Source organism: Natator depressus, chromosome 11, assembly GCF_965152275.1.
Source record: "Natator depressus isolate rNatDep1 chromosome 11, rNatDep2.hap1, whole genome shotgun sequence".
In the NCBI taxonomy this organism is placed as follows: domain Eukaryota; kingdom Metazoa; phylum Chordata; order Testudines; family Cheloniidae; genus Natator; species Natator depressus.
In genome coordinates this window covers 64742068-64767252 of record NC_134244.1, presented here as the reverse complement: position 1 = coordinate 64767252, position 25185 = coordinate 64742068, and the positions used below count along the sequence as shown (strand labels likewise).

The 25185-nt window shown below is 44.2% G+C and overlaps 1 protein-coding gene across 2 annotated transcripts in view; it reads right to left on the bottom strand.

Annotated features, from left to right (window-relative positions):
• Positions 1–17337: 17337 nt before the first annotated feature.
• CPS1 (carbamoyl-phosphate synthase 1) overlaps positions 17338–25185 on the bottom strand; it is a 153376-nt gene continuing 145528 nt past the window's right edge. For both annotated transcript variants that reach the window (XM_074968096.1, XM_074968097.1), the window contains exons 35-38: positions 21554–21613; positions 20403–20515; positions 19517–19646; positions 17338–18310 (exon numbers count right to left, since the gene is read on the bottom strand). In XM_074968096.1, coding sequence (XP_074824197.1) covers positions 18212–18310; positions 19517–19646; positions 20403–20515; positions 21554–21613 — 402 coding nt within the window. In that variant the 3' untranslated portion in view covers positions 17338–18211. The remainder of the gene's footprint in view (positions 18311–19516; positions 19647–20402; positions 20516–21553; positions 21614–25185) is intronic.

The following is a 25185-nucleotide window of genomic DNA, read 5'->3' as shown; positions in this document are numbered from 1 at the left end:
CACCAAAGTAAACCTCAAAATCTTCCCCATCACATGTATCAGCAACTCCAGTCAAATTCCCTGTGTGATCACCCTACTCACAGGGTAGATTTTTATTTTATCTTTGTGAAGTTGTAATCATGGGCAAAAGCCTGCAACCCCTTGCCTAGCAAAATAGCCACATTTAAACCTACAGGTTTGGACCCATAGATGATAGATACCAAAGCAAAAAAGCTAGGGACTGGGGGAATTCTAGGTAGGTCTGGAGTAAAGTAACTCAACTGAGCCAGTATTGAGTGCATGAATCCGATTCCCCTAGTGGTCCTTTGGTTCTACATCCACAACGCTGTGTCTGGATCAAACCCAGTAAGGGTTAGCTAGTCTTCATTCCACATATGGCAGCCCAACCAGACAAAGAGCCTGATTCCGAATATTGAACTCAATGGGAGTTTCACCATTGATTGCAAGGTAGGCCTGAACACAAGTCTTGGAATTCACTACAACATAGTTTCTCAGCCCATGGTCCCTACCCTCAGTTCGTGGATATGTCTGGGGAAGTTGTGACCATCCTCCTTTTCTTTTGACTAAATATGAAGGGGGCCCTGGAGCTATGAGTGGTGTTTACCAAACCTTTCCCCCACACACACTAACATGGTGTCACATTATGGAAAAGTTGGAGACCCATTTCATTACACCATGCAGAAAAGTGTTTTTATCTAGCTACATGATGTTAGAATGCTTGGAACTCTCCAATTAAATATTTTGTCTTGTCTAAAACTTTCATGGTCCTTAATTTCAAAGTCAGACAAAGCCACCTCTTTGTAGATCAGACCATATGTCCCTCTCCCATGGCATGGGAGCCACCTGTAATTTCTCACACAGCATATGGAGGGACTTAGAGCTGCATTTGTGTGAGTCTCATTCATTCTGCATGATTAGTCCTAAATCTTCCAGTACAGATGTTAACACATATGGCCACCATCATCACCACACTAATCACACAAAGAAGACAAACTTTCCCCTTAACTTTGAGATTCAGATTGACAGAGCTGGGCTTTAATTATCCCTGTTCATTGTTTTCTCTCTGTTCAGCTGATTAAATTAATACGCCACTCTATAAACCAAAAAAAAGTTGCAGAACTCGTTTGTTTGGAACTAGGGGCTCATAAAATTTTAAGAAAGATGGGTAGGACTGCATAGTACTGTTTCCTATTGCTAAACTTTTGAATTCTGTGAAATCTTGCATGCCTTCTGCAGGCATATTGTCTCATGCTGATCTTGTACGTTAAGTAGGGTAAGATCTGGTGAACACTTGAACAGGAGACCTCTAAAGAAAGTCTAGAATTCAATGGTTCAATAACATGGTAATTTTCCTTCAAAGTCAACACTCAACCAATATCCCAGCATGATGTTTGGGGGGGTATTGTTCTCTCTGAGCCCATCAGTGGAAGGTTCCTCAGGGCCAGATCACCTGTTACCATTAAAGAACCCATGACTAGAGCATGGTCTCCATCTTCACAGAGAGAAGGTCTCATGGACACTTCTCCTTCCTTCCATAGATGGGAGGGGTGATGTGCTTCATAATCAGACAACATCCCTGGGGCAGCTACAGCCTTTGCTTACCAGTCAAATTCAGCACCCATCAAAGTGAATGGAAAGACTCAACTAAATGTAATGGGTCTTGTGGCAGGACTCCATCATCATCGTTTGTGAATGCATCACAGCTGTTAATGGACTTATCCTTACAAGGGAAGAGTTATTAGGTTTGTTTTACTTGTGGGGAGCTGAGATAAAGAAAGATTAAGAGCCAGACTTTTAAAGGGATTCAGGTGCCTAAAAATGCAGACAGTTGGATTTACAACAGCACCTAGGCATTTAATTCACATTGACTTTGTGTGTCCTCAGGCACCTAAATACAAGAGTTGTGCAAATAACTGAGTTTTTTGATGCACTGGCAATTCTGAAAAGTGGGAGGAAAAATTCAGCAAATTGACCAGTAACCAAAAAAAACCAAACAAACAAACAAAAAAACCCCACAACACCATTTGAGGTTAACCCAAAACATTTCATTTCAATTTTGACCAGTGTATTAAAGTTATATATTTGTATATTGTCATCTCTCTATTTTGTACATATATAGCAGTCTTTTTAAATAATGAAGGACATTTCTAAACAGTCATTTTGAATTAAAAAAATCAAAACATTGAGTTTTCCAAATGCTATGTATTTATTTTTAAACACAAGCAATTTGGTGAAACCAGTGCCCATTCCAGTGCAACCAAATCTGCGGTTTTTTGATGAAAAAAGTTTTGGCTCAAAAATTTCACCCATCTCCACTAAATCCCTTTAAAAATCTGGCCCTACATGACTTGCATTCAAAATATTCTCTTCTTTCTATAGTGAAAAAACAGGTTACTTCTTCTTGCTGTGGTTAGCCCTGGAGAGCTGACAGCTAAGACAACAATATAGCTTCTGCTCCTTCATATGCATCTCCCCCAGAATTGTTTACTAAGCGCCCATCAGTTACACCTGTGTACATCGATTGAAGACAATGGGTTTGCACAGGTGGCAATTACGCATAAAAAGTATAGAACCCAGCATGACTCGAGCAGTTCAGACTGAGTTTGCAGGGCTAGTAGATAGAAGTGCATCTTTACCTGTCAGCTGAGCACATCCAAATTAGCGTCATTAAAGAGACAATGCACATGAAAGCACGGGGGCATTTTTTACAGCGGCTCTTTATTGTCCCCTAATTCTGAGATCAAACAATTTTCTACTGTCATGGCAATTACAGCATGGCGACCATTATAGTACAGAATGTAAGGCTACCAACATCAGAAGACAGCACAACCTCCATCCAAGCCCTGGCAACCAGCACATCCAGAGACTGTATTGTTAATATCATTAGCTGGAAGCAGCGTGGGAGACAGCTCTGATTTATAGCATAAACTATTATATACCAGTTCATGCCTCAGGACATGGAAGCTAAGACGTACAGGAAACTTATAAAAGGCCAGTCCAGGAAAAGTGAGGCCTAGCGTAAAGCCGTTAGCATGGAACTCAGAAGAGATAGATTCCAGCCTTGACTGATCTGCTGTGTGACCTTGAGCAGATCACTTCTCCTCCCTGGCCCTGTCTTGTCTTTAGCTTAACGCTTCAGGGCAGGACTGTCTCTTGCTATGTGTGTACACAGCACCTGGATATCAGTTTGGTCTCTAGGGGCTACCATAATACAGCGAATAACCATCAAAATAAGAAACTCAGACAAAGGGAAGCCAAAGTACATGGGACAGAGGGCAGGGGCAGGGGCAGAAATAGTAAATTAGCACTGTGGGCTTGATGTATCCACCTGTATCCAGGCAAGCCTCAGAACCTCAGAGGCCAGCCCTGTTCTGAACAGAACAGGGCGGGGGGGGGGCAACAAAAAACAAGCATATGCGTTCTTGTCATGATCGCAAACAGCTGTGAATCATCGGCATTACCAATCTGCTTTAAACAAGCAAACAAACGACTGAACGAGGCCAATATTGTAATGGCTTCAACAGCTAAAAATACCTGCTGCCAAGCAGTTATTTGCTATCTGAATATAAATCTTGACTTGACATATGCATGCATTATGTTTTCCAGGTTTCTGGCTCTCTTTCCATTGTTTTGTAGTCCCAGAGAGATCATAATTAAGGAACACTGCCCCCATCAAAATGCCTATCAGTGCACTCGCCTGTAAATACTTCTAATAAGTATGGCTAATAAAATCCAATTTATTAGCCACCCTTGTACAGTATTTTTGCAGCCATTTCCACTCATCATGGATGAAAACAGCTGTGCTGGGGTTGGCATCACTGCCAGTCTCATTCAGGCTCACCTGTAATGTGGCAAGTAATTAAAGCCCATATAGGAACAGTGGGGCTTTGATTGCTTGGCAGAATTCCATCCTCTGCGCTTCTGTCTGAGTCAGGGAGATAACGTCACAAACACCATTTCCAATATAGCTCAGCAATTAAGCCACCTTTTATTATTGTGACCTGATGGGAGAATTTAGGAGCTAGCTCCTCAGCTGTTGTAAATCTTTATGTCCTGTCCCAGGATGCACTGGGCAAGTTCTGTGGGCATACACCAGTTTGGCTGGTCAGGAATGTGAAAGAGCTACCACCACTGGGCTACTGCAGGTAGAAGGGCAAAAGAAGTGCTTATTTAGAGTAATGAAAAAGTGTCTGCTCCATAAAATTTCTCAGCAAATTGGTTTGGGGTGGCATTTGATGAGCCATGATTTGTTTGGCATTAAAGGTGGACATAAACTTTTGGTTTTATTTATGTCATGACCTTCCCTTACTCAGCAGCTGGCTGGTCAAAGAACCACAAAACAGGAAAGTCATTAAAATCTTAAAATAGTGATTACCAGGAGGGCATTACTTAGCGAGCGCAAAGACTGCTCATCACGTTCTTTTAAAGAAATGACAGAGTATATTTCAGATGCTGTTTTATAGGGGAGGCCTCTTTTCTGGGCAGTCAATAGTCAGTTGTGTAATATGGAGTTCTTTTCCATGAGATAAAGATAGATCCAAATGCATCACAGGAAATATGCACTTCCCTAATGTTTCCTCCTCTTCTCTCAGTCCTTTTCTCTCTTTTATTACATCATTCAGCAGGATACATTTGTAATTTATTGAAAAATGAATTTTAAAATTTGCTAAAGGGGGAACATTAACTTTCAATTTTTGGTTACAAATTTCAGTTTTCAAAATAAATATTAACTGAAAAACAAACAATGAACAATGGAATTGGGAAAAAAACAGTTTGGCTGTTTGGTTGAAAATTTCAAAAAATGTTTGTTGGAAATTATAAAAAGGGACTCATTAAAATCCCAATGAACTGGTGTTTTTGACCAGCTCTAATCATTGGTATTAATACTGATAACTGTTTACAGTGATAATTACTTTGAGAACAAAATCAGCTTGTTTTCATTATTGGTTTCTGGCATTCTTACTTTTACATCTGCAGTGTAATTCAAGAAAGCACTGCATGTCGGGTAGTCTGAACACAAACAGGGAACGAAGAAAAACAAGAAAGATGGAGGAGGAGGGGGGAAAAAAAAAATCTCATCTGCCAGCCACCAGACACCCAAGAATCATCGCAACCTGTTACATTAGGTGGACCCAGGACACAGGGGGACCTTATGGTAGAATCTGGGGCTATGACTTTAAGAAAAGCCAGTTACCGAAAAACAAAACAAGAGAGTGATTTTTCTCCAGAAGTTAGTTTGGAAGAAAAAAAAATCTTGATGGGGCAAAACATTTTAAAACAAAAGGATCAGTAAATTAGGGTGAGTTGAGTTGGTCAGGGTAGATGAATTGTCATGATTAACTGAGATACAAGGTGGGTGAGGTAATATCTTTTATTGAACTAACTGCCTTGTCTCTCTAATATCCTAGGACTGACATGGCTCAACAACACAGCATACATGATTACTTGAGGTCTACTGTTGGCCCCAAGGTGGAAATTTTCCCAAATACTTCAAATGAAAGAGGGTGGAGGAGGAAACTTATTTGGGAGGTGTCACAGGATCCACTCACCTCTTGTGGCACCTCCTCCTGGCCCGTCTAGGGATAAGCTCCAGACAGGCATTGCACCCTCCCCTGGCAGTCTCTTTCCTATTGTCCTCTCGTTCTGCAGACCCCTCTCACTCTAGGAACTGCAGCTTCCTCTTCAGGAGTTAGCCCTCCAGTCAGGTCACTCCATGGTTCTTCCTTCCAGGGTAAACATAACCAAGTGTTTCCAGGACAAACCATCCCAGGCAGTCCACTGTCCTCTGCCTGGCCTGTGCCAGGTCCAATAGCTGGTAGGGGAACCCAGACCCACCCACTACCCTGGGTTCCAGTTCAGGGACCCTCAACCCAGCCGTTCCGAGCTTTACTCTCCCAGCACTCGCTACTCCTTCCCTGGACTGCTTCCTATTCTTCTGGTTCCTCCCCTTTCTCTGGGTGTACCAGCTCCAACTTACTCTTCCCAGGGAGTGACTGCAGCCTTTCCCAGCAGCACCTGTCTGTTGCCAGTTTCCTGGCTTTCTAGGACCCTCCTGCTCAGCTAAGCCTGCTTTCAATCGAATTCCCTGCTCCCTGATAGGTGCAGCCTATGGAATTAAATGGCCCTCAGAGCCATCTTAACTCCTTCCAATCTTGTGAGAGGTGGATACCCCATCACAGGAGGCAAATGGAAGGATAGATGTGATTGCTCCAAGTTAGTGAAGAGGCAAATGATTTTGTTTGTGATTATATATATATAGTGGCAAGAGCATGAAAGCTTGAATTCGAGTGCAGAATACCAGAGCCTCCCTCAAAATCTCCCTTATTTAGAGAGAGAGCCTTCATTTTAGTCCCATCAGTTATTTCCAATCCCTAAAGAAAGCGGAAAAGGAAGAGACAAAAGGGATAAAAACAAAAAAAAACTGAAAACTTACTTCAATTCAATTTGATATGAATCAAAAATTTATGGTTTTGAATGGTTTTGTGGGGGGAAAAATCCATAAATGAAACAATTTCAAGTGAAGCAAAACATTTTCATAGCATTTGACATTCTTTATGGAACATTTTCCCCATTTTATGACCAGCTCTAATACAGACTCCGGGCTTGGAGGCTAAAGAGAGCCATTTACATGTGGGGAATGACCTCCACAGTAACAGATACAGAAAAGGGCTACTAGGCTGACCAGAGTAATGGAGAGCCTACCTTATGATGGAAAACTAAAGGATCTTGACTTCTTGTAGCCTTGCAAAATGAAGGCTGAGAGGGGATTTGATGGCTCTCTAGAAAGAGAGCCAGGTCTGTAAAAGGTAAACTCCCAGGAAGGAGGAGAAGAACTATTTAAGCTCAAGGACAATATTGGCACAAGAACAAATGGATATTAACTGGCCATGGATAAGTTTAGCCTGGAAATCAGAAGATTTCTAGCCGTCAGAACAAGTGATGCTCTGGAACAGTCTTCCAATAGGAATAGTGGGGGCAAGAAACCTAACCGGTTTTAACATAGATCTTGATGAATTTATTAGTGGGATTATATGATGGGGTTGGCTGAAATAACAGGGTACTGGATTCTATGACCCAATAGGTCCCTTCCAGTCCAATATTTTCTATGTTCCCACCGCATTTTTAGCTTCCTGCTCGGGTCATTTTTCTGGGCCTACTCATTATGGGTCTTTGTCTGACACCACATCAGGTAGCTGGACCATGGCAGGTTGAGAGGCATATTGAAGCAAACAGGTCAGTTGGAGGAGGTGGGGAAAGCACTGAAGGCATAAATCAGGGTAAAACGTTTAAGGAAATAGGTAGTTACAGCTTGGGGTCAGGGTGGGAGCTGAAGAAATGTTGGCGATGTAACCATGAGGGAGCTGAGGTTAACCAGAGATTGGCCCCGGTGTCACAACAAGTCATCATAGTACAGTGTTTACTGAGTTGCCAAAAACTAATGCCACTAATGAAGGTGTAGGCCTAAAGGAAACCTCTTTTGCGCAAGCCTGCATTTTTATGTACATTGACACTCATAGTATCAGGAGTGATTCTTGTACATCAGTGTATATGGTGCAATAGAAACCTCTCTCAACAAGCCACTTTTATATGCTTAGCTGCTCACAAAGAGGCCATCTCTAGAGATGCACACATGCCACAAGATGTGCCTCTGCAACGCAAAGGTTTCCGGGGCGGAGGGGGTAAGTTAGCAGCTGGCGCTCGATTTGGGGCACTAGAATGACAGGAGCCATTCTCAAATCTCAACTCTGGCTCCAGGTTTGGCTTTTGAATCTTCCCCTTCACACACCCTGCCTAGGCCCTTTGGGCCTGTCTAGCTCTTGCCAATGTCAGTCTCAAGTTCAAAAGGCAGGGGAGGAAGCACTATAATGACACTCCTGTAATGGCAGGGGAGACTCAGCAGTCCTGGCAGTAATGGGAAATGTACTGCAGAGTCTACTTCCCCTGGCTAAGCGTTTGTCAGGGCCAGACCAGCTACCACCAGCTGCTGGCCTGCTCCCTGCCTGGCTTCACTGCTAGCAACCAATGAGCCCAGCTGCTCTGCCTTGGAAAGGAGAGTGGCCACAGCCCCGGGCTGGCTGCTGGGTTAGCAGCCCTGCTTACAAGCCTGCCCCCCCCGCCAGCTGATCAACCCATACCACGTACTCAGCAGCACTTTCCTTTCCTTTGTTCCAGTCCCTGCTCCCCTCCAGCTTCAGGCTTCGAACCCCTGCTCTGCCTCCTGCTTATGACTTGGGTTGACCCTCTGGTTCTGGCTCTCCAATACTGACCCTGGATCTGCCTTACAACTCCAGTTCGGCTTCTACCCTTCTGGCTTGCTAGACTCCGCCCACCCTGGACCCAGCTCTAACAGGCTGAGTTCTCACAGCCACCCCTGGGCCTGACCACCCACTGCCTGGCTGGCTACATCATTGCCACGACCGGCACCTACCTGTGGTTACTTTGCACTGTCATTAGCACATGGCCCTAAGTTCAGGTCTTTGGCAATGAACGTGTTGTTTAGACAATGTTAACAGTGTAGTACCCATAGAAAACCCGTGCCTCCTGATACTAGGAGGGCACAATCTAAAGGAGAGGACACGTGACCACCCTGTGCCCAGCCCAGGGACATCACGTTCTCCCCACGCATCAGAGTTATCCGCGGTGGGGCTCTGTCCTTCTCCTAATGTGGCCCAGCACTTTCAGCCGCTCGCCCTGGCACCCGGGCCCAGGCAGGGAGCCGCTTCTTCCGCAAGCTGAAGCCGACCACTCCAGGTCGCTGCTCTGTGCGGCGCAGCAGCTGCCTGGGAGCCCAGCTGCACAGAGCAGCAATCTGGAGCGGCCGGTGTGAGAAGTGGCTGGTCCTAACCCCTCTGCTCCCTGCCTGGAGCCAGATGCCAGGGACAGGGGCTGAGTATGCCAGGCAGCAGGCGCAGTGGGAGAAGGACAGAGCTTCTCTCCCCCCCAGGAGAAGAAGAAATCTGGGAGGGCATATAAACCCCACATGTCCCCACTACAGGTTGCCTATGACTATATCCCATGGGTCGACTTTTCAGTCCTCTTACAGAGATCCAAAATGATATTTCTGTCAGACATTTATCTAAAACAGCTTTCTCTATGAAGTCCAAAAAGGGGAAATCTGTTCAAGTCCTGTCTATTAATTTTTCCCCGGTAGGGTATTACCTCTTGATCCTTGTAAGTCTTTCTAACCCAAATCCCTATAGACCATTCACCAGCTGAATTGAATGATTCCAGGCATTCCTGCTGTAATTTACACATTTTAATTAAATTCATTGTTTTTAGTTGAGGTTCTCCTGCACCCAAAATAATTCAGCTGGACTGGAAACTGTTCAGACAAATCTTCTCTGAATATCTTGCTTATACAATAATATTTATAGCCACACTGAGAAATTCATCCCAACTTCCAACTATGGAAAAAGTTAATAGACAATGATAACTCTTCTTTAGAATAGAATTCTCAAATAAATTATGTTAGTCCCAACAAATCTATACAAAAGATGTGATTTTCTATACAATTCTATAGGATTTTTGAGCAATTTCTATAAAGCCTTAGTTAATTTCTAGAGAAACTTAGTATATAAAAATTCTAAAAGCCTTTTCCATAAGAGGTTACATCCTGTTTTCACAGAAAAGATTGTTATTTGCATTACAATAGTACCTCTGTTTCCTGCACAGATGAGCTTGCTGCCTCCCTGGACCACTTCCTACCTGGCTCTGTCTTGGGTCTTTGCCTCTGCCTCTTCCCAGGCCCCCTGCGTTCTCTAAGCCTCTTCCCTAAGCTCACTGCAGAGCTTCTCAGTACTTCCTGCCACCCAGCTGGTTCTGCAGGCAGGGCAGGGCACCCCTGACTCAGCTGAGTCTTCCTATCCCTGAGCCCCTCCACCAGCATGGAGAATCCTGGGCACACTCACTTCCCCCAGCTTTCCTTTACCACTGCCTTGGGTTTCCTAGGGCAGTCCCACATTCCTTCCAGGAAGCTCTGTCTGCCAGCAGTCCCAGTCCGCAGGCTTCTCTCCCTGCATCAGGAGCCAGATATCTGCTCTCCTTCCTGGTCATCCCCCACCTGAGCCAGGTTCAGCCTTTTAACTCTTCCATCTTCAGTGACACCTTCTACAGCTGTAGCAGGCCAGGGCTGATTGCACCCAGAGCCTCTCGTTAACCCCTTCAGGTCCAGTGTGGCCTTCTGTGTGGTTTTGTGGGCATCAACGTCCAGGACTAATAGCACCGCAAGCACTTTTGTAGAGGCATGCACCGTTCTTGTGAGAGGCATTTTAAAAATCTAGTCCTTTTTGCTTTCCATTTCCCTTTCACAATTTATATTTCTGGTTAAGCACTTGGAGAAGTCATTTTGTTTAGTTAATTCCTATCTGTTGAGGAAGATACATTAAATCAACACATGTCACTTTAGTAATTCCGTAGGGTGAACAGGCTTTGCGATGGATTTGCCTTGGCAGGCAACATAATGCTAAGGGATTGTGGTAAATGAATGAATTCTGCAAAAAAGCCATCTTCCTATTTAAAGGAGATAATAAGCACCAGAGCTAGTGTGGAGGCAATTAATCCTAATCACTTATAAGACAATAAAAATTTAATTATGGGTTCTTTGAAAACTAAAAACCCAACAATTATTGTTAATAGGCTTTTCTTGATCATAAATAGTGAGCAGAATTTGTTGAGGCTATTTTTCCTGTAGTTAATTAAAAAAAAATCCAGCTTTTTGTTAAGGATGCCTTGGTTGAACACAAGCGTACACTAATGCACAAAATGGGTCTACGGGCCGAAGTTTTGATCCTGTAGGATAGAAGTGCAGTTAGCAACTGAATTCTTGGACATGCCTTAGACTAACTGGCATTCTCCACTCCACAGAGGCTTCAGATCTTTATTATCTGTTCATGGAAGTAGTTTTCTCTCATCTCAACAGCTGGGCATTGCTAACTTCATTTCAGGTATATTAATACTGGAAAATGCAAACGCTGCAAATCATTATTTTGAACTGTGTTTATTTTAAAGTTTTCTGCATGGTTTGGTGCTCAAAGACCAGAATTAGTAGCACCAGTAGCTAACACCCAGGTGGTGAATGGGTACGTCTCCCTATTCAAATGACCATGGGCCCAATTCACTGTTGCCTCTGCCTCGCATAGTTACGTGCACCAGTGAAAAGTGGGTGTAAAATGCAAACATTCTGATTGGGCAGAGTTTTATATCCACCTTGCACAGCTGCTAATGACTGCCCGAGGCCCAGGCAATGATGAACTGAGCCCCTTGTCACGTTGCCCTAAGGCCTCTGTGCACAGCCACTCCTGCCACCTAGAGCTGGGCAAACACATGATTATTAGGTTCAGTCGGTGAACTGAAAAAAATTGCAAAAAAACCCAAAACCAACCCCAAACAAACAAAGGGGGGGAAGTCATTGAAATTGACCCAAACTGTTTCGATCAACCTGACTCTGCATTTTTCAGTGGAAAAAAAAAAAGTTTTGCACAAAAAAGTTTGCCCAGCTCCACTAGTAACCTTGATGCTTTCTCTGACAACCATCTATCAGGAATGAGGCTTTGCAGCAGGGCCTGCCCCGTCTCTGAGCAGAACACAGCTGAGCCAAAGCCAGATGGACCACTCTGTCTGGCCGGTCGAGGAAATCAGCAAGTCTGCTTGCTTGCTCCTGATTCTGACGCCTCACTTCTGCTCCAACTACTCGGCCTGACCACCGACCTCCCCATTCATGACAACATCTCCAGGGGGGTATTCCACGCCATGCCTTACACTCAACCTCCTTCAGGGGCTGACCATTGCTCTCCCCACCCTCCAAACCTTTCACCACCCTCACCGCGGCTATGCTGGTACAAGCAAAGAGTCAAAAACACCTATTTTAAACAAAATGGACCTACAGCACTCTGATCATGCATATGTTGTATCCCTCTCCCCATCCTTCATCCACTAGTGTGTGGATTTTCCTCTTTGGTCAAAAAAAAGAAAAAGACTGTCATCTCTTCCTAGCTGGCTATATGTTTGTGCCAGGCTTACCACATTTTGGACACTAGTTTATTGGAAATAAATATTAACCCCCCACTGTTCTACCAGTGTATCCCAGCTCTAAAACACAGCCCCTTCTGCCCAGCTATTTCAGCCCTCTCTGTACTCAGTTGTGTGATGGTTTTGTAACATGGACAGATATCTGCTGAGGACTAGGGTGAGACCATTGAACCCGGGGGAGGTCAAGGTTTGAGAACAACTTGCCCTGCTGACAACAACCGTGGGTAAATGCAGGTGGCGGAGTCTCCCTCGTTGTGTCGGAGGTTGGTCCTGGCAGGAACCACTAGAGTCGGAGATCTCCTGGACTACGACTGGGGGGACTGGGTGGAGCCCCGCGCGCTCAGACGACGCATGGGGCTTTCCACCCTTCCAACCCCTAGGCGCGTACTCCAGGAGGTGAAGGCCGCCTTGTCACCCAATTCTCTCGCTTTCCTGCGGCAAGCCCTGCGAGAGGGCGTTGCCCGCCCACCCCTCACCCCTGGCCCTCCGGATATTTTTCTTGGGCCCCTGTTCTGCGAGCCCCCCCAGCCTCCCCGCTCCCACACTCCCAGCCGGCTGCAAACCCTGCAGCCAGTCTGGTTTCGAACCGCCCCTAGAAACCATCTGTACACGCTCGTGCTCCATACATTGCATTTCCTCACCCTCGTGTCCTGCCCCGACACCAAATGGCAGGACTATCTTCCACCTAAAGAGGGTGAGGAGCCCCGGTGGGCCAGCCTTTATTCCACCTTGGTCCCACGGCCCGCCGGGGACATTAGTTGGCGGCTCCTTCATGGAGCCATGAGCACGGGCGTGCACCTGGCGTGGTTCACCCCTACACCTGGGGCCTGCCCCTTTTGCGGCGTGAGGGAGAACCTGGCGCACGCCTATCTCGAATGCTATTCCGGCTCCTCCAGAACCTCTTGTTGAGGTTCTGGCTGCACTTTTCCCCACACTTGTTCCTCTTTGCACACCCTATCCGTGGCCCCACGAAGTCACGAGACCTCATCGTCAACCTCCTCCTGGCTCTGGCCAACATCTCCATTTATAATACCAGGAGGAGGATGTTGGACGAGGGGGTGCGCTGCAACTGTGGGGCCTATTTCCGTTCCTCCCTAGTTTCACGCATCTGGGCAGAGTTCCACTGGGCAGCGTCTGCTGGCTCCCTCGACAGCTTTGAGGAGCAGTAGGCGCTGTCCGGGGTTCTCTGCTCGGTGTCCCCATCCGGTATCCTCGTTTTGAACCTCTGACCTTCACTCCGATCCCTGTTTTTCATTAGTTGTCCCCCGTAATCAGTTGGTCCCTGGGTCCAGTGGTCCCTCCCGCTAGGCTGGGGGAGGGGCCTTTAGTGGTGAGCGGGCTTGCGCCTGCCCACTTCACAGGTTTTCCAATACAACCCCGCTACAATGGACAAGAATAGCCAGAGCTATGTTTTCTTAAAATGGGTGTGATTCTCCACTGCCTGCACTGTATGTAATTATTTACCCCAGTGCAAAGTGAGTGTAGAACTGGTGTAAAATCAAAATGGTAGCACTGTACTCACTCTGCACTGGGCTAAATGATGACACAACATGGAAGGCAACAGCAATTCATGTCCCAAGTGTTTTGGAAGGGATCTAAACCTCCATGCTTCAGGGCATAAACTGACCTCTACTACTTGGAGATCAGGAGGAAATTTTCCTTGGGGGTGAACTATCCCATAACTGTCTACTGCAGGGTTTCTTTGCACCTTCCCCTAAAGCAGCAGATACTTGTTACTATTGTAAAACAGAAAGAAAAGGAGTACTTGTGGCACCTTAGAGACTAACACATTTATTTGAGCATAAGCTTTCGTGAGAAGTAAGCTGTAGCTCACGAAAGCTTATGCTCAAATAAATTTGTTAGTCTCTAAGGTGCCACAAGTACTCCTTTTCTTTTTGTGAATACAGACTAACACAGCTGTTATTGTAAACAGGACACTGGATTAGATAGACCACAGGTCTGATCCAGTCTGAAGGGTACTATATTCCCAAGAACAGAATAGTATCCGTTAGTGAATATTAATTTCTTAAGTGTATTTTAATGAATCTTGAACATAATTTGTATCAAACGTTTCTCTCTCTGTTTAATCTTTGCAAACTTCCCTAAATTAAAAGAGTTCATCTAAACTGATATCATCATTTTGCAGCTTTCAATATATTTTAATTATGCGTTTGAATGAGAGTTTATCCCACCTAGTAAATGACAAAACATCATGTTCTCAATTTAATTAGAGCCCATTAGAAAGCTTCATATTCACATCCTCTTGAATGGTAAGATTGAAACAAATGTTACTATGTAACTGAATTATTCCCTGTAAATTACATTATTAAGTGTTCTATATTTAAATGGGGACGGAACAGAAACAGAGGCTCTGGGTACTGTTTGGCAGCAGACTTCAATGCCCTGCAGAAGGCTATAGCAGCGTCCTTCATACAGCATGGCAGCGCCACCTGTCCTTGCACAGACAGCCAGAGCACTAATATGAAAGCTCCCCATGGCCCAGAGATGTTCTGATTCCAAGCTGGTGTTACGAATGCTTTCCCTGAAAGATGCCAAGGTCCACTCCTCATTTTACCATTGCAGCTCAGTGTCTGCTACATCCCAGCTCTCCCTCATTGCTGTTTGCTTAAGATTGTTCTGTCAATAACCTTCTGCTTCAAAGAGCACTGTGTCAAGCACATCCTAAAACTTTCGAGTGCTGCCTCTCTATTATGGATCCTTACTGCTCCACGATGGCTTAGCAGCTTGAATACTAGAGAAAATGTTCTCTATTACTGCCGACGAGGTTCTCCCCCGTTTCCTCGACTCTCAACTCTGCTTCTTGTGCTGATCAAAAGCTCCTTTTCATGTCATCTCTTTTCTTGTGCATCTGGGTTGTTTATTCCCTCCCCTCCCCAAATCTGTTGTGTAATCAATGGAAAAGAATAAAGTGATCTGACAGTTCATAGAGTAGCAAACGGGCAGTTGCAACTCTGAAGAGTGTCACATTTTGCCAGCCTCAACGTTCCCAAGGTAAATGAGAAAAAGCCATTGACACATCAACAATAGTTCATGGCAGAAAAAGAGCGTGGTACAAAGGACACTAATTGTAGTAGGGTTGTGTTTTTCCACGTCTGCATTGATCCCAACAGCTGTAGATACTTCAAGTCTTTTTCCCACCGTGTTTGCACCCTTCATTACACAAAAGAAAAGAGGAAGCTGGAAAATAAATACAATCATGTATTTTTTTCTGAGATCACAGGACGTGGGAGAGGAGGGAGTGGGAGGATTCTGCAGCTCAATACCTGCATCTTTTCTGGTCGTGACAGAAGCCACCCGTTCACCCTGTATCATGCAGCGTGACAGAAAGAGAACATACTGGGTTTTGTCCCCAGCGAAAACAAAGGAGGAGAGAAAAGGTAGTGGTGAGAGGCAGGAGTGCTTTGCTGTCTAAGGCCTTTGGAATGGCATGTAATTAAATGGGCCTGATTGTGTGTGGATTGGTGGCACCTGTGCCTGTGGGGTGTTTAGCAGCAGCAGCAAAATGGTAAGGCTGGTGTGTAATTACAGAGCGCTTAGCGTGCATTCAGCCCTGGTGTGTTCCTCTGCTAATTTCCACTTGCGTTGTGCAAGCGGCTACGGACCCTGCAGAAGCTGCAGTTCAAGTACCTGCAGCTGGTGAGACAAATGAATGTGATGGCTGTAAAGCTTGCTGGGGGCGGCGAGCCCTGTTGAAGAAGAATGTTAAGCTATTTCTCTCTCTGCTTCCTAAGGGATGAGATCTGAATGCCCGGTTACTTCTTTAACATTTCCATTATCTAGACGCTCATTAAACAGAGCCTTCGTTACATCATCAGACTCCTCGTTTGCATCTGACATGTCTCCAGTAATCGATGGGGTCCCCGTCCTTTTCTGGGATCATCTTTCCTTTCCGTGTTTTTAACATTAACAGGTGGATGGGCTCTGGGTTCTCTCTTACTGCTCTTTCCCACTGCGGCCTTCTCTGTGATGTACAGAACTTTCCATTTCAAACATTTGGTAAATTATTTCAATCAAGAATGACAGCTTCCCACTGGGGCTGAGGCCATCAAACCTTCCTGCAAAAAGCTGAGTCCTAATTTAAAAAGTCTTTACCCAAGTTGAATCATGGCTCACTCCAAAATACTCCATTCATTTCAAATGGGGCTAGTCAAGGATGACGGTAAGTGAGAGTGGAAGAACCTGGCCCACGTGTGGTATTTAAGAATGAGTTGGGTGTGATATGCTGGGGGGTTTCGGGTGCACGGTGACAGAAGCAAAATAGAGAAGGAAAGAAAGACTGCACATGGAAATTTCCAGCCATTACATTGTTAATTGCCAGAGGGAGGGAATGAGACAGAACCAGTTGCTGGCTGGATTTTTGCCACTGAAAATGCATAGGGTATATTTGGAAGGCGCTGCTCAGTTAACTCCTATAATTCATCTCATTTCACCACTGAATGGGCTCATTTTGAGCTGAATTTAAAAAAGAAAAGAAAGAAAGACAAAAAGACAGACATCACCATTCTGAAAAGTGCAAAAACTTCACACGATAAGAAGCTGGAAGGATTTTGTTCACCATAAAAGTTAATATCTGAAAGAAACGCCAATGATAGGAACATAGCAGTCGCCGGATGGGATCAGACCTTCGTCCATCCAGTTCAGTGTCCTGTCTCTGACAGTGGCCAACACCAAGTGCACAGAACCCCATAGTGGGTCAATGTGGCATGATCTGTCCCCAAGGTCTAATCCTAAACCCTAATAGTTAGAGATTGGCTTAAACCCTGAAGCGTGAGCATTAATAATTTGTTGGTATTAACTATAACAACTCTGGAGGTTTTTGTTGTCCATTTAAGCGTCCTATGCCTCTTTGAATCCTCCTAAGGCTGGGCACTACATGTATATGTTAAGAGAGAGCACAGTTTGTTACAAAAATAAGCAACAGAGAGAGGGACGAAAAGTACTTAGATTATAAACTCTATGAGGCAGAGCCAATCTTTTTATTCTGTATGTGTGGACTGTGCCTAGCACGATGGCCATTGATCCTTGACTGGAGCCTGTAAACACTGCTGCAACAGAGACGACAAATATTGCATTAGCACGGTGGGATCTTGGGCCATGCCTCAGTGCTACTGCAATACAAAACAAATATAACCATTGGGATGGGATGGCATCCAGAAAGGAAACACTGGGTGAGAGGCAAAGACAGAGTAATTTCATCAGAATGAGCTAAGAATTGCAACACTCAGATCTCATTTTGAAAGTATTCCAGTTTAATGTTCACAATCATAATCCAAAATGTTTGAGAGCAGGGTGGCATTTTGGGAGTATCCTTCTTTGAAGCAATATATTAGACTGAGAAAGAATCCTGTGATGCACTGGTAGCAGTCTGGGATTCATATAATAAACCGAATTCAAGAACTAAGGACTGAACAGAATTCAGAAGTGATTCCAGCACAAATCCCCTTCAAATCTGCAGCCTGGAAAAGCTGACACTCTGCCAGGATTAAACCAACCAAACAAAAAGTAGCTGTATACCCATCACTTGTTGTCAGAGAATAACAGTGAATTCTGGTGTTTTAACTTTAAAGAGTTCCTGTCACGCTCAACATATCCCGCTGGTCTGTACTATGGCAGGCAACTGCGATAGCATCAGGTTTGATTATTATAAAGGAGAAAGTCGCAAAGATTTTGATAGTCAACAACAGGAAATAGACAAAAACTACCTGACAGTTCAATGGGGTGGGGTGCGGAACAGACTCTAGCACTTGCACCTGACTGTGGCAGGGGCTGTCTAAGGAGAACACAGGAAGAAACCTTCAAGGAATTATTATAAAAAGACAGAGTTAACCACTGCTGTGTAGGACCATATACTTTTTCTTCTGTCTCCTCCAGCATAGTAGGGTCTGGCTCTACCAATCTACCAGCTAGTGAATATTAGCTGCAAACAGGGAAGGTATGGATAATGTTTTCCAACAAACATCTTGAGGGGGAAGGCTGACTGGGAATTGCTAGGTAAGAGTTACTGTGTCTCCTTGGTAAGTTACAAAGATAAAAATGTCAGATCCTAGGAAATAAATGTAAATAACCAAATATGGGCTGGACAGATGGTCTCAGCAGCCAGGATTGGGATTCCTCCTTTATCCTGGTGTGAGAAGACTTGGATTTCACGCTGGTGGTGCCTCTTCTATGGTGGATTGCTGGTATTTAATTTTCTGTAGTGGAAAAGACTCTTAGCGTCCACTTTCCCAGAGTACTTGATGGCTTCAGCAAAAAGCTTTGTCACCTGGAAATATAAAGCAGAGGAGACTGATCATTTTGCAGCCTTTTCCAGGGGGGCTGATTAATAAGGCAAGCACACCAGTTCTACACCCTGATCCTGCAAACTGCTCCATGCCAGGTCATCCCAGGGCCCATCCTGAGCAACAGACAAGCCTGTAAAGGCTTTTGGATCCTTTAGGAGGAAGGCGTGATATAAATGCAAGATATTCTTTTCTGCTTGATCCCAGTCTTTATAGAGAAAATAGGGTTATTTCCTCCCTTTAGGGATTAAAACTCCACTATAAAAGAACTGAACACAAGCTGTTGGCAGGTTGGCTAGCTCCAGCCCATGAATTTTGGGTCTGACCTTGCTCCTACTGAAGTCAACAGGAATTTGGTCACTGACTCCAATGGGAGTAGGATGGGCTCTTAATGATTGTTATAGATAATTGCAGAGATGGTCTATGTTCTGCTGGGAAGCAGAGTCCAGCTGTCTCCTATCAGAGATATGTTGGAATTCATAGATTTCAGACAGAAGACAAGTGTCCCTACCTTTATCAATATCTGAAATGTAGTTCGCCAGGAACCCCAGATAGCTAACAGATGAAGCTTTGTTATCAGTTAGGAAGCCAACTGGGGGGAGAGATAGCTCAGTGGTTTGAGCATTGGCCTGCAAAACCCAGAGTTGTGAGTTCAACCCCTGAGGGGGCCATTTAGGGATCTGGGGCAAAAATTGGGGATTGGTCCTGCTTTGACTAGATGACCTCCTGAGGTCCCTTCCAACCCTGATATTCTATGATAAGCTGCCCCAGTAAGTATCAAATTCATTTGGACTGACATATTGCAATAGTACAGATTTGCTTCAAGATTTTTAAAGAGGGGGCAACTTCTTGTTCTGAGCTTCGACAGCTATGATAGAAAGCTGCTACTAAGCATGATTTACTGATGTTATAATGAACCTGTACTGGAGAATTTGCTCTAAAGATGGAATTGAGACATCAGTGGCCCTAGGCAGTGACATAGGATCTAGCCTATGCATTTTTAAAAATCTTGTCCTGCAGCACACAGTAAAGAAAATGTATTCAGGCAACCACTTTGCTGCAATTTCAGATACATCATCATTTGTTGAACATTAACAGGGGTCCGGAAATATTGGATCCGAAGCTCAAAATGGCCCCAGCACTTTTGACACTACCGTGACTAAGAGAAGAAAGAACGGCGAAGGAGATACCTGGAAGTTAGTGAGGAGAGCAATCCCGCTGTCAACAGCTGTCCTGCGGATCACATAATTATCATGGACGAACTTGGTGTTGCTGTTGGGGAGGTTAATCACCAGGTCTATGTTCCCATCTTTTATCAAGCTGAAAAGACAATACCGAAGACACTAAGGGATACTTTGCTTACTGAAAATCCTCAGTGAACGTATGTGTGTTCAACTGAAGAGCACTGGCGTTTTTAATTCACTTTAAAATGTAATTTTAAAATGTAATGAGGAAGGACAGGCTAGTGGATAAGGCATTGCACGGGGACTCAGGAGCTCGGGGTTCACTTGCTGGATTTGCCTGTGTGACCTCGACATAGGGCTAAATTCAGCCTTCATGTAACTAGGTGCAACTCCATTAAGGGCCTGATGCTGGGAACTGTTGAGCACCTGCAGTGCCCCTTCATGGCTGCAGGAGGTGCTCAGCACCTTTAAAGGTTCAGATCCCAACTGTCCTAATTTAAAGCTACGACATACACTGCTGCATATGCTAGAGTGTAGTCATATACTGGTGCTTTGGTGAGGTATGAACCTCAATGACGTGCCAGGAGCCTAGGAAAGACTTGGAGTAAAATTGCTCCAATGCTATAAGAAATGGGTGCTATTAATTACACGCTTCTTGATTAAACAGGGGTAAATTTCTTTCTCATCACAATTACAGGCAGAGCTGAATACGCCTTTCCGCAGCAGAACAGTGACCCATAAAGCCCTGGAGTGAAATCCTGGCCCTAAAGAAGTCAGTGTGAGTTCTCCCACTGACCTCAGTGAGGCTAGAATTCTCTTCTCTCCCCACCCCCATGACTTCACTTTTTGCTGAAGACTCCCATCTTCTCCACAAACTGGGCTAAGCTCTTACCTCCTGATTGGGGGGAGGTTGGTAGTGTGGCTTTCCTGGGATGGCCAGGCCACAGGAGTTGTAGGTACACTGTTGGCATTGAGCCAGTTGGAAGTTGCTTCTGTGGCATAAAGCTGTATTGAGAGGGAAAATATATTATTGCCTACTTCATAACACAAATGCTTGTAATGTCACCATGCATTGCACTGTCTGGGTCTGATCAAATGAAATCAATAGAAAGACTCCCATTGATTTCAGTGGGCATTGGATTAGGCCCCATTTTGTGTGTCTTTATATACAGAGACACCCACCTGCAGAAGCATAACTTTCCCATTGTTTGTGTTATCAATGATCTTCTGACAGATGAGTGACAGTAAACAGCAGGTAATATTGCCAAAAAACACCTTAGGTGTCTAAGTCCCACTGACTTTCAACGGGACTTAGGTTCCTAAATCACTACTGTGAATGGTGCCATATAGAAAACAGATCAATACATCTAATATTTACATCAATACCCTGCAGCTGCCTGCCAGTTCTCCTTAAGGGCTTTCTATTAAATATGGTCTAATGCTTTACAGTCATGATGTCAATATTCTCTAGTGATGATGGATCCAAGATAACCCAGAAAACAGGTTCTACATTGGACACATAGTTGCCTCATTAAAAGTGAATTGAAAGACAATACAAGTTTGTACACCCTTAGATGCTGCTTTGTAATATATTAAAGGCCCCATACAGATTTTTCACCATAAAAGGATTTTTCCTTCCCCTTTTGTGTTTAAAAATAGGACTTCCTGGCTTGCTTCTTTTTCTTGGAGAACTCTGCAAGCCTCTGGAGGACCTGTATCATCACTGCTGTATCACATCACTGCTGCAGGCTGAAAATAGAGCTGCCGTTCTTCCAGCCTTGAAAGCAAAAACCTCTGGCTCTAGCAAATTAATCCTGTTTGTTCAATTTAATAATTGTTCAGAGTTTTAGTTGTGTAACGCTCATTGACTCTGACAGGAACAATTCCGCTAAAAGTCCTTACTGCACTTTGAAAACGTAGGTGGTATGCCTCTCTTGTTTTCCTTTGTCCTCGTCTCAACTCAGAGGATCTCAAGAAGTCATTCTGCTGCCCCTTGACCAGATTTCACATCAAAACCTAGCTTTAAAACCCAAAGCAATGTACCTTGAAACCTTCTTCATGCAGCTGCTCTGCTACACCAAGGAATTTGGGACGGAAGGAATGCTGAAAAGGAAATGCAAAAGAGAGCATCAAAGCTATGGTCTAGCAACAGGGCACTTTCCCCTTCACTGGACACCATGGGGCTTTTTCAGAATATGTTAAGAGGGAGATATATTTCTTTGCTTGGCCAATCTGTGGCTGCATGTGTGGATGGGGGTGTGTCCATTTTTTTCCTCCTCACTAGATGGCTTTCTGTGTCATTCTCCTTTATGAAGACACTTGAGGACATGTGCAATATTGTAACATTACAAATTAATTGCCTGGTATGAGACTGAAGCCCAAATCCCACTATCAGCCAAGATACCTCGACATGCTAACACAATACATCCCCCAGAGTGTTTTACTGCCATTATTACATGGCCCTGCAAAATAAATGTCAGGACACCCGGACTTTTATAGCCTACTTTACAAGTCTCCTCCTATGGTTTTAGCTACCATTCTTTTTAAGGCTGCTCTATAACACTTGATTTCAGGGACAGCTACAGCAGTGCCTGGTCTCAAACCCAGAAAAACTATCAAGAAGTAGCTTCAAATGGGAAACACGGGCTTTGGGCTGCTTTTGGGTGCCATGTTTGCAATTATACGACAATATCCAGGGAAGTCACTGTTTGTGTGCACACTTCACATACATACACCACCAACTTGCCTAAGATTTAGGCACCCAATTTCCATTAGAAACTAAGGAAGTTGGGTGTCCAGATCCCCTTGGCACCTTTGAAAGACTCTCTCATAATGCACTTGCAAACCCAGCAACCATACCGAAGAAACAAAGACGTAGCATCTTTTATACATTTGCGTTTGACTTTACGTTCATCAGGCATTTTAGGGCACAATGCAAATAACATTCTAGTAAGGACATATGCTGCTTCTGTACTTTGGGGGTTTAAGGAGTGCAGAGATCAAAAGCAATGTGTGACCTTTTCACTGTAAAGTCATTCTGAATCTCAGCTGTAACGTGGCTCTGACCAGTAAAGAAGCAAGATTATGCAAAACACTTTCCTCACTGGAACTGCTGATGCTCTAACCCTCGCAGAGGTCATGAAGGGCAGAGGAAGAAAGAAAGTGAGTCAACAAGTCTTTTGAGCTCTACAGACTCTGGCAAGAACCTCATAATAAAGTCATTTCTGTTCTATACACTAACTGGAGAATACAAATATACAACATGACATGATTGGCAGCTTCCCAGCCAGAGAATTGCTCTGCCTTCTGGTCAGAGGTGTTGGCTTTCACAACAATCTTATAAACTTCTATCAAACCTGTACTGAACACTTGTGACACACAAAACAGCCTCTCCACAAAAAGAAATTACATCTGTCAGCTTGCATCTGAGCAGCCCCAGATTTAGAAGCTGACTGAAAGTACCTGTGTAAGAAACCATGAGTAACTAAAGAACAAGCAGATTTAGTTACTGGAAGGTATTTATTGCAGGAGGGTGACGCTTATTTCTTTTCTTTAAAGGAAAAGTTTTATAGCCTGTAATATCCTTCTTGCACTGCTGGGACATCTGGCTAGTGGTAAAGGGACAGATCTTCGACTGGTGTAAATCAGGGACTTCAATGGAGTTACATCAATTTACACCAACATCTGGCTCAGTAGGCAACTACATAATCTTGATTCTGATGCTTTGATCGTGAGCTTTGCACTTAAGTCTAGTGAGGGGCAGACAGCAGGTTTTGCTCCTAATAATCTAGGATGGTCGCTGTGATACAGGGTTACGCTGAAACTACAGGCTCAGAGAGATGGGATTTAAAAATAAAACACTCCTTTAATGTTCTCAGCATTTCATGGCTATCAGCACAGATGTAAGACAGATGCAGTCCATCCTATAGGCATCACTGAATAGCCCAATCAGGAAGGAAAATGAAAAGAGCTTTTCAACTATTCTTGTATAAAATATTTAATGGCAAATATAGGGTTCTAGCCACCCCCACATTCCACAGCTTCACAAGATTCTCCATTATTAAAAAATACAGCAGACTGTTAGGACACAGATATTCAGGCCTGTCTGTAAAGGCCTATGCTCTAAGAATGTAGGTGTATTCTTATCACTTAGCTAGTTATAGAGGTATAAAAGAAAGAATCAAAATCACTGTCTGCCAGTGTAAGGGCCTTCTCTTACTGTGACGGTCTGAGGCCCTGTGCTTAGGCTAAGGCCTTTGCCTAAGCAGCAGAGGCAGCCATAAGCTGGGAAGCGACCGGTCACATCCTCACATTCCAAACTAATCACATTGAAATAAGGTGCTATTGGGCTGTTAGGAATACAGTCCTGTCCTGATAATGCCTATCCCCTCCAGAGAAAGGGAAGTGCCTAGAAGATGTAAAAGGAAACTTAGTTTGATAGCATCCTGTCTGGCAAGAACTCACTTATCAATAGCTGGGATGTGAAATCCCCATTTCTTTGTTGTTCTATCACTGTAGTCCCAATTTCCCTATTGTTTGTCTGTGTAATCTCTGTCTGGTTCTGTGATTGTTTCTGTTTGCTGTATAATTAATTTTGCTGGGTGTAAACTAATTAAGGTGGTGGGATATAATTGGTTAAATAATCATGTTCCAGTGTGTTAGGATTGGTTAGTTAAATTTCAGGAAAATGATTGGATAAGGTATAGCTAAGCAGAACTCAAGTTTTACTATATAGTCTGCAGTCAATCAGGAAATGAGGGGGTGAAATGGGAACAGGGAATGGGGCTGGGGGAACTGGAATCATGTTTTGCTAAGGGGGGGAATGGGAACAGGGACACAGGTGCAAGGCTCTGTGGTGTCAGAGCTGGGAAGGGGAACACTAAGGAAGGAAACTGGAATCGTGCTTGCTGGAAGTTCACCCCAATAAACATCGAATTGTTTGCGCCTTTGGACTTCGGGTATTGTTGCTCTCTGTTCATGCGAGAAGGACCAGGGAAGTAAGCGGGTGAAAGAATAAGCCCCCTAACAGAGACCCTCAGTTGTTGTAAACAGGAATAGCTCCATTTAACTTCAGTGGAGTGCCACTGATTTCGACCTGCCGAAGATCTGACCTGTAAAGTTCTGTGGAACGCACGATTATGATCTGTGACCTGACTTGGCTGATAATCCAACCAGAATTTTGTTGCAAGGAAAAGGAGAAGTAATGCCTCTTTGCTATTTTTAAGGTGGCTACTCCATTAGCAGCGCTTAGGAAAGCACATTGTCTAGTGGCCTCTCTAAAAGGGCTGCCAGGACTAGAAAGAGATACTAGGACGAAGCAGTTGGAATGTCTCAAAGATGCTGTGTGTCATTAACTACAAATCTTTGGTTCCATTTACAATGTTTGATCAATAACTTAGCTGAGCATTTGAGCCTTTAGTGGGAACAATAGATGCCAGAAGGATACAATGTTGAGGAAAATTAAAGATATCCCTTTTACTTCTGGTTTTGTTTCTCCATCCTATGAGGCATGTACTCTCCTCATCTCTGGATAGTTAATACAAATGAGACAAAGCCATATTAGAGTGAAGAAACACAATATGCTAAGCAAGGGCCCCCTAGTCCCATTCAGGGAAGCTAACTTTGCCACCATTTTGGCTCCTTTTTTCTACCTTTTATAACTCTGATGGCTCAGC